The sequence below is a fragment of the Morone saxatilis genome, unplaced genomic scaffold (assembly GCF_004916995.1).
Source record: "Morone saxatilis isolate NCDOM2014 unplaced genomic scaffold, NCSU_SB_2.0 Contig23, whole genome shotgun sequence".
Taxonomy (NCBI): Eukaryota; Metazoa; Chordata; class Actinopteri; family Moronidae; genus Morone; species Morone saxatilis.
The window spans coordinates 1,497,408-1,507,907 of record NW_023339796.1 but is presented as its reverse complement, the minus strand read 5'-3'; the positions used below and the strand labels follow the sequence as shown (position 1 = coordinate 1,507,907).

At 41.0% G+C, this 10,500-nt stretch overlaps 1 protein-coding gene across 1 annotated transcript in view; it reads right to left on the bottom strand.

Moving 5' to 3' along the window:
• Positions 1–10,500, bottom strand: part of myo10 (myosin X) — an 85,613-nt gene that overhangs the window by 17,062 nt on the left and 58,051 nt on the right. Inside the window, exons 19-20 of the mRNA XM_035670935.1 lie at positions 4,199–4,323; positions 3,805–3,919 (exon numbers count right to left, since the gene is read on the bottom strand). Of these exons, the coding sequence (XP_035526828.1) occupies positions 3,805–3,919; positions 4,199–4,323 (240 nt within the window). The remainder of the gene's footprint in view (positions 1–3,804; positions 3,920–4,198; positions 4,324–10,500) is intronic.

Below are 10,500 nucleotides of genomic sequence, written 5' to 3'. Positions count from 1 at the left end.
TGTGTGTGTGTGTGTCTGTTGTTGGCAGAGTGACAGAGCATTGAATCCTCAGCGGTGAAGCACTAATGAGATTTTCAGGAGGAAATGTAAACTCGTCGGGGTGATTTGGACGTCACTGACAAGCAGGTTAATTAACAGGGAAACATGCAGTACATGCCCTAGCATGTGCGCACACACACACACAAAGACAGAGGCACACAAAACTTCTTCCTCCTGAATTCAATTGTTGTAAGGTTGCAGAAGCCTTGGAGCAGCATTTAAAGCCTCAGAGCTGATTAAACCTCTAAAACCAGACTGGTATTAAAACAGTCCCAACATATAAATACACTTTATTACAATTAACAGTCTTATTTTTAAAATATTACGTCAACTTTTCTGAATAAAGGTACACAAGTAGGCTATTGTGAGAAAAAGTGCTGCGACTGTGGCCACAAGAGGTATTAAAAAAGTGGTGTAACAGCATCAAAAGAAGAGAATAGTTATAAAGTCAGTGAACTGCTTCAATAACACAGTTACACAACAACACAGCAAAGTTTGCTAATATCACAAAGTCATTATTTAAGAGGCTAAGTCACTATTTTGAGAAAGTTTCTCTTTATAATAACTTACAGAATCCTTTTTTTTGGTTACATTGGCAGGAATGGGCTTCCATGAATTTGAGCTTAGACCAAAGTACTGAGATTTCTTGTGCTGCTATCCAAGCTTACAGTAACATACAGAGTAAAAAGACTCCTGCATGTCTACAAACACACACTTATTCAAGTGTACTTACAAAACCACAAACATAAAATGAAAGATTAGCATTGTGGAGACCAGGTCTTTGTGAGTCCCCACAATGTGTGATCAGATTTATGTCCCCAGACTGACACAAGTAAACACTTCTATAAAAGACAAAAGTGAGACACACACACACAAAACACACTCTCACTTTATTAAACAACTTCCAACATGAATCACACATGCTCAAAAAGTGTGGCCTCGTGTACGAGCGTGCACATTTGCATCCTAATGAATAGAACAACTAATCCTTTTTAATCATTACTATGCTAATTAGTGCAACAAAAGCCGCTCTAAGCCTCGGCGCACTTTTGATTCTTGCTGTCGGGGCCTTCAGGGAGCGCCGTTCGCGGTGACAGGTCGGGCCCGTGGAGGGAACAGAACCCTGGGAGACGCAAGCGGAGCCACATCACTTCCAGGAAATTAAGTTTGAGGCTGTAAAACCAAAAAAACAACTCCTAGACAATAGTTGGGACATGTGCCGACTGAAAGGAGCTGAAGCCCGGCTCGATGTAAATCTCACCGCGAGAGGCAGCGGGGACAAAGTGGACGAATCCCTCTGAGGGAGATAGAATTGATTTAATGGTTTACGGGCAGTTGCAGCAGCAGGAGTGCCTTTTTGGGTCATGCAGAGAGAGGCTCTACAGAAGGCTTTCAGGTGGCGTGACGCACCACATTTCAGAAAGGTCTGCACATTAAAATGCAAATCAATGTGTGTTTCTGTCAAAAAGTGAATATTCTCAGGAGTTTTAATCAAGAGGACATAATAAAAACAGACCACTGTAAATCTGGTAAATGGTGACATTTCAATGCTGCCCTGTTGCCGTTTGTCTTCCCTGACATACAGGAGCATCGAGCACATTAAAACCCCAAGAGGGAGAGAGGGAGACTTGAACAGTCTTCTTCAATATTTACATCTTCACCATTCTGGCAACAAGACGTTTTAAAGAAGAGAGAGAGATAGCTGGGTGTACAGATATGTTGACTTAATGTTTGTTTTGGAGTCAGTGTGCAGATGTTTCATCTTATTTCACTGCTCCTTCCTAATATGACATTTATGACACATAATGAGGGGCATCTCCTCCAAAGAGTACTTCTTCAACCATTCAACGTTTGATTGTAGCTAAGGCCTTAAATTTAAAAGAGTTAAAACTATAATATGTAATATTTCTGCATTAAAATGTCTATAAATTCTGGCTTTATGTTCTATATGTTGAGTTGTGTTCTTACATTATCCCAAAATCTATATTTTATTCAGGTAACGCTACGTTTCACCAGTCGCCTTTCCGATGGCGGTCAATAATCGCTTTGTGTGTGCAGTGTTGTGTTTGGGCTGCCAGGAGCTGGTCCATAGCATTGACTGTTAGTCCAGTCTGAAGCCACATTTTACCGATCGGGACTGTTTAAGGTTCTTGGTGGTTTTGGTCTGGAGATGCTTAAGTTATCAGAGAATCAGTGTCCTGATTGGCACTGGAGCTTTACGCAGAAAGAAACACAAGATTAAACATTTTGGATCCATATAAAATCCTGCCCTCAAACACAAGCAGGGCTCAAACATGGCTTTACTCTTTTTTTAGCTTTTACTTTATTTTATGGCCTTTCTGATGGAGTTGAAGCATTACAGTGTGTAACAGCAGCTGTAAGAAGGTCACATTAGTGTAATGCTTTATTTTAGAAAAAAATGTTTTTGTGGCATTTTGTTCCTTTTATTAAAACATATTTTCTTCTTGTTTTACTCGAGTGAGCTGAATTTTTTACTGTGACATTTGGTCTTTTGGTGAATGGGTGAATTCAACTGTGATACTGACTCTTAATTCAGTTTCTTGTGGGCTTGTTGGTCCTGGACAAACACACACACACACACACACTAGTGACCGTTCATCTGTCCACCCACACATACATGCATCCTCCACTGCTGTCACCTCTTGCAGCATCACACGGTCATGCTGTGATTAGGGATCTGTGTCCCCCATCTGTCATTTCCCCACAGCAATCACACACACACACACCACACACAACACACACACACACGGCAGCTAGGTATATTCTTTCTGGATTCAGTGTACTGGAAGCAGAGAGCAATAGACCGAGGGGAGGAAGACTGGATCCAATAACTGTTGGATGCCACGCTTCAGGTGCTCTGGACTTCAATTATTCATGATCTCACACACTCCGAGCCTGCAGCCACACAGGTACCTGAGCTCTGGAATGGTTTCATCGAGTTGGATTTGTTAGACGCATGAAGCCAAATTAAGCCTTGAAGGGAGTAAAGTGCAGCCAAAATGGATTGGCGTCCCCCCGGCGACAAAGAAAGTCTGCATTCGGTCACATTCGTTTTAGCAAGGAGAACACGGATGAGCCGGAGTGAGCCGGAGGCAGATCGATCGACAGGACATTCAGGATTTGACAGCAGAAAGTTAATTACAGTGTAGAGAACTGAGCAGAAGGGATATGGTTCACTGCCGACAGACAGGAAATGCAAATATGGGGAGAAAATCATTTCTGAGGAAAAGTTTTGAGAATTTTTTTAATTAGCCAAATTAGCTTTTTTTAACCAGTTCATAACTTTTCTACGTTTACTCCTCCCAATGCATAAACGTATTTGGTTAGATGTCTAAAAGCCAGTCAGTGTTCGACATCATCTAAAGTGGACTGCAGTAGAGCCACAACCCCTTTTGCAGCAAACCTGGGTTGAGCATGAGGCAAGGAGGAAGCACAAAGCACATTTTAATCTATTAATCATATTCTTAAAGTTCATCAATTGTATTCACAGTGTTTAAAGTTAACATGAAATACTCTATTACTTATACACTGAAAGATTTATTGTTTTTACTCCCAATTTATCAATAAAAACAACAACAAAAAAATCTGCCCATTGGCATGTACGTTGATCATTTGCATTTGATTCTTTCTGACTGTTCGGATCTGAAATGCATGTGGTCGAATACAATAGAAACATTAATAAAAAAGACATGAAGATGACAAAACAACTTCATGTGAGTACAAAAACAAAATGTCTGTCCTCACCTTGGTCTTGCCCAGCTGCCACTCTGCACTGCTGCTGTCATAGAGGTGCAGCAGCTGGACGCAGCTCCCCCTGGGGTCATCTGGCAGCATCACGCCCCGCATCAACACCTTGTACCTGAAGAGGAAAGGATCTTGTTTTTATTCTACTAATTAAAGGAGAATTAGGAATTTCTACAGGTTTGTGTTACATAGATCAGAGATCTGCTCCATTTCTAGTTTAATTCTGTAATCTTTTTTTTTTATTGCTGAGAGCATTTGGAGAATATTGGAGTTAAACAAACACCTGGAGGTTATTTCAGTAGGAGTTTCATCAGAGCAGTGTGGACACAACCATCAATACCTGTCACATAAGAATACAATATGTATGAGTGAGGTGATGAAAGTCTCGACTCACCTGGAGCAGAAGTCTTGGAATGGTCTCCGGACGGGGAAGCCGGTGCGTCGAATCTTGACCGTCTCCAACATGCCAGAGTATCTGAGCTGGTTCAGAACCAACGTCTGGTCAAACTGGTCAGGCATCTAGAGGCAGAGATTAATGATGGGAATTTAGGCTAAATATGAAGCCATTTGGCTGAAGACACACATTCAGAACTGCAGAGTTTCTGCAAATTTCAACAGATTAAACCCACTGTGCACTACCCGCTCAGTGACAAGCAGCAGACAGACACAGTTAGCAACTAGCAGGTGAACAACATGGAGCATTTAGCAGCTAAAGAGCCAGATATTTCCTTCAGGAGTTGGTGGAGACCAAAAATAGAGATAACAGCAGATTCCGCCTTTTTAAATTGATACGTCAGATGTTGTGTTTCCAGCTTGTTCCACCACCCCTAGTGGCCAAAAAATAAAGCATATTCCCTTTTCTACCCAGAATGCAAACAGCAATATGGAATTACTTATAATTTACCCTCCAATCACGATAAAGTGCTCTAAAACAGGAATGGAGTCAGAATCCAAAATCAATCACCACAGCTGTGAAAAAATTACACCTACGTCAAACCCTGTGCTGGATGATAGGATCTCATTGTCCTCAATGGTCAATACTGTTATAATAGTGTTGTAAGAGCAGCTGACTGCATTGACTGGACTAAATTGCAGAGGAACAATAATGAACGTGTCCCGTGGTGTTAAAGTGTCCTACAGAATGAAAATCATCAGCTGATGCTGCACGATGCTGTTAGATGCTTGTTCTTTTCAGATTACATGTTAGGATAGTGAATTAAATTCTGCATTTTAGGGTTAAATATACATACGTACATAGATTCACACATCTTTGTCCTGTGAGACCAGCAGAAATATAATCAAGACAACATGTTTTTATTTATAGAAATATAGTATAACTATGTTTATTAAACCTGAAAATACAGTATATATACATCTAATAAATATGTTTAAAATTAAATTTACTCTGAGTCTTAAGTATTTTTCTCATTGCAAAATATTCATGTTCATGTTCATGATTACTTGACTCATTTCCCAACACTTACATAATGTTCTCCTCCGCTGTCATATTTAACCATTATTCAAATACCTTTATAGGGCCTAAAAGTGTCTATTTGCAGGATCTAAAGTCTTGACAGCACTTGTTTGATACCAGACAGTTAAAACCAAAAGAGGCTAAATATCCGTACAAAAATCTCCTTTTTTAAATCCCTTGATTGCTGTAAACGTCAAACTATGTCATATGATGCAGACCAACCTCACAACATTCCCATCCCTTTAAACTTCCTCACGCATGTGCAGACATCCACATAGATAACACTGCATACTACTCACATAACACTGCATTCCACTCATTCACAACTTTGAACTCAGAGAAGTGCATACGACAGCAGCAGCCAGCAACAAATCAAAACCCTCAAAAAAACACACTTGGCATTGAGATACCATTATTACTTACAGGAGTGCATTCAGGGAAAGACATTTTCCCGGGGACCCCTCTCACCCTGTAACCTCAGTGGGCGTAGGGGGGCTCAGAATAAGAGAGTGCTTTCATACGCGCTCGTAATGCCCCCTTTATTCAGCGCCCATCTCCCCTGATAGCCCACTGATGGCCCATTTGAGCTGCTGAGATGAAGGGAGGCCAATTCACCACCAGATCTTGACTGAGTAATTGAATGGCGCCCTTTAACCACCACCGGCCGCAGAGGGAGCACATTAGCATAACTGACATTTGCATACGGCCGGACCGCAGCGTACAAAGCTGAGCCGTGTCAGGAAGCTGCCCTCTGCCTCCTGCCTTTCTTTCCCCCCTGTTTTCTATCTCTATCATTTCCTCTTTTTGCTCAGATTCTGGCTGCTTCTGGGACGTCAACAACCACTCTTTCTGGGAGGCTTACACAGTTCCCTGACCAACTTGGTAAATGGAATTGCTCCTTCATTCTTCTTTTCTATCTTTTATTTAATTCTCAGAAGTTTCGTGCTGCGTCAAAGTCCTGTCTGTGTGTCATTTGAAAAGACAAAAAGAGGTCTGCAGCAAAAGAGACTTAGGCTTTCTCACTTCATCCATGACTCTTTCTATTTCAGAAAGGTCCATTTTATCCGTACTTTTCAGTATTTCTAAAAGCGAATAAACTAAAGCTGCCTGAAGTGAAAATGAAAAGCTCAAATTGAGACCATCATTGTATCCCTGCAGAGAAAAATCCTTATGAGTCTCACAAAGGACAATGCTCTGTGACATATCAAGACACATGAATGCAGCCTTTGCACCTAGTTAAGATCTGAATATTTTACACAAAGTTTGAGAAAATCACAAAAATCACTGCAGTTTTTTCCAATCTGGGTCAAATTGTCTGCTTGTGATCTGCAATATACATCTGATGTCTTTTCTGCCTTTGGAGAAAGTGCAAATTGTGGTTATTAAAATATCTGGACGCAACAGATACTTAGATCAGGGGTCAGCAACCTTTACTATCAAAAGAAAAGAGCCACAAAACAAATTTGGGACTGTGGCTAGTAGTATAATTGCTTTTAACTCATTTTTAGTTGACAAAAAATGTATTTGGTGTATAATGGCAACACATTTTTACAGAATGTAAGGGGTTTCCAACAATGTTACATGAAAATGTTAAAAACTAACCTTTATCTATAATTTTTTGTCACAGGGAGCCACTGGAGAGGAACTAAAGAGCTGCATTAGGCTCTGGAGGTTGCCTACCCCTGGTATAGACAGATTTGGTCTGACTGTTTTGGAATAAGAGTTGGACAATCCAACAGCTCAGAACAACAACAGTGATGTAAATCAGCATCCAGACCATCTCAGGCCTCTGGAGGGGCGTGATAACAATAGCCTGAGGGGTAAACTCAGTGTCTTTCTCAGCCTAACTTCCCTGCTAAAAGACTCAGAGCTCGGGGCATTCAACAGGACAAAAGGGGGCGTGGTAGTCTGCTCCCGAGGGGGTTGGGAACTGACAGGGGGAAGACACGGAAGACAAACGAACACAGGATGAGCCGTCCGTCGTTCACCACAAGAAAGAAGGTACAGAGAGCAGAAACACTATATCCTGAAACTTCCATTCTGTATGTGATTTTCTGCAAATATTCTCATATTCTCATAAGATTTTCCATTAATTTGTTATGAATTAATGGACCTGTAGGTCGTCCTGTTGGATGCAAAGAAAGTCAGAATGAGATTTTCTCCACCATGAAAGGTTTATCTTACATGCTGAGATTTGTGGCTAAAACACATTGCAGACCAAGAGTCAAAGTTTAATTTTTCCTTTTTTGAGATCAGTGAGGCCATACCTGACTAAATATTGTTTGGTCAAAGGACATCTGAAATTACATTACGTGTTACATGTTTTGACCACTTACACTAGACCTCTAATGAAAATATGAAGCACACTTAGAGACCAGGAAATCTTGGATGAAGGTTGGTTGCCCATTTGTGCCGATGCTGAAACATAATCTGGGACATTTAACCCAAGGTTCTGACTGCTGTCCAAATACTTTAATCTGGAGTTACTGTCATATAAGGCTGCAATTGCACTTCACTGGCCCCCGAGTGGCAGCAGGAGATAATTGGTCATTACCCTGAAAGTATTAAATGAGATTTTCGTATTTCCTCAGGCAACCTTTGGCGAGTCCAGTTTTCTCTGGATGCAGAGATTGTCACTGCTCTTTAGGAAAACGTTTGGTACAGTACTGGATGAAAATAATTTTGACTATTGAGTCATCTAAGCATTTATTTTCTGATTTTGGACCACAATACCTAGAAATCCAAGCTGACACCTTCTGACTGCTTATTCTGTCCGACCAACAGTCTAAAACCCAAAGGTGCAATCAATATGATTGATTGTACAGCAAATTCTCACATTTAAGAGGCTGGAATCAGAGAATATCTGGGATTTGTTTGCCTGAGAGATGTTTTTAAATAGACTTTCCCTCAAGGATCAACATTCTTACTTTAAACAGGACAAAGAGCATCAAGGACCCCAAAAACCTCTGTGTTTCTTTGTTAGAAGTCTTGTTTGCTTCTGGGCGTTCAAGTCTGAATGTGGGAGCCAGCAGGGATTATCACTGACTGCTCAGTAGGGGCTCCTTCACTCAGTTTTGGGGAATCCCTGGAACAATGTTTTCAGCTCATAGATGGGCAGAAATCCAACCTAAATCCCTGACCCTGCAGGATTTAAGCCTGACCCAGTTTGGAGGAGGATTCTTCAAGAATTTCTCAAAAAACATCAAGCAAACCTGCAGAGGTAGTGCTACTGAGATGAAACCAATGAATACAAAGACACCTAGACAGACAGATATCATGGACAATTAAGTTGCATATAAAGTCAACTCTAGATTTTTTGTGCAAATTATTGTATTGAATAAGAAAATCAAAACAAATGCCATTTGTCTGAACCAAACCAGAAATATTATACTACACAGCAGGTCAGTATTAAGATGGCCTAGTTTTCCTTTTAAAAAGGCATGGGCTTGGGAGGGAACGATGCAGTCGGTCAATTATTCTTCTAACGAATCAATTGGCGGTTTTGTCTATAAAATGTACAAAAGCAGTGAAAAAATGGAGAGCCCAAGGTGAAGCTTTTAGATCACTCATTTTGTTAGACCAACAGTCCAAAACTCAATCATATAAATCAAAAGAAAAGCAGCAAATTCTCTCATTTGCAAAGCTGGAACCAAGCAAATGTTTGGCCATTCTGCTCAACAGCTGACTTGCACGATTAATAGCTGATCGAGTTTTACAGGTAAACTGTTCAACCTGCTTAATTGTTGCCAGAATTTAAAATCTTGGTACCTTATGATACACCCACCTGGCATGAGAGAACGCCTCACTGAAGGATGAGACTGACATTATTTCCCATCTTAAATCACAAAGATTGATTTCAGAAATGAAACATCCTCTCAGCTGTGTTGCGGATTAACAGCAGTGAAGTCTTCAAACAAAAGTGAAATCCCTTTAGAAAGAGAGCTGACCTTTTCTCACACAACCATCATCAGAGAAACTACTTTCTCTTCATTATCATGTCATTAACTAAACAGTCTCCTCATTACGTATTCAACCTCAATCACGCTGTGCCTTCCGAGCTGGATTAAAACACTCATCATGACCTTACAAAGCATCGGCTTGCAGGCTCCATCTCAAGTCGAATGTCTTCTTCTTCTTCTTTTTGAAATTCAATGTGGTTCTGAAAGCCTTCAAGTCCAATTAACGAGACAACGAGCAGGAAACATCAGAGGGACTGTCTGTATGTCCAGTGCATGGCAGTATAAAATTACACAGCAATAATGACAATGACGGGGCGAATTCTTGTTGTCAAAGTAATTAAGAAACAAACAGTTGCATCTTTGGTAGAAAAATTAATGCTCAGAAGTAGATTTTTGAAGAGAGAGATTCTACAAAGCACCTGAGAGCACAGATAAGCCTTAACAGTTTTCCCCACCTTTGTACCACACCTAAGCCCCCATTTCCAAATGCAATTGATTTAGACTTAGTAAACGCTTGGTCCAGAAATCTTTGTCATTCAAAAACACCTTCAGACATGCATGCTTGATAATATCTCTTCTTTTATTTTGCTGCTTTTCAACCACAAGCCTCAATTTTTACCTTCATGTGACTGATCATTGTCACTTTTTTGTGAAAAGTGAAAAGACTTTTTGTTTGCAAAAGGACTGGAAATCAAACCACAAATAATGAGAAACTCGCTTTGTGCATCTGTCATGTAGCTGAACACAAACCACTGCATCTCTCCACCTCATTCCACAGCACTAAAAACCCTCCACTGGACACTTAAAATCCCTGTGCAACAAGCGTGCACTTGAATGCACCGCTTCCCATTCAAAACATGCATCAGGTCTCACCGTGCATCGTTGCTCCCTGATTCGCTTCCTTCAGGGTTTGTCAGATCAGAGACAAAACGTAAAATGACAGAAAACTTCCCAAAGCTGCCGTCTATCTCGGTGTCTCTGCTCGACACACTGACCGGCACAGACACACACTCACACTCAAACACACACACACACACACACTCTCTGCCACCACAGAGTCAAACAAAGGCTTTCAAACCTAGAACTCCACTCCCCTTTTTGTGTGGAGAGGGAGGGCCGAAGTTGCCATGGCGATGCGTCTCCTGCTGAGGCTAATTTGTGCGGGCCACTTGTAGGGTCTGACAGTGTGTGTGTGTGTGTGTGTGTGTGTGAGTGTGTGAGTGTGTGTGAGAGAGAGAGAGAGAGAGAGAGAGAGCAGGCTGT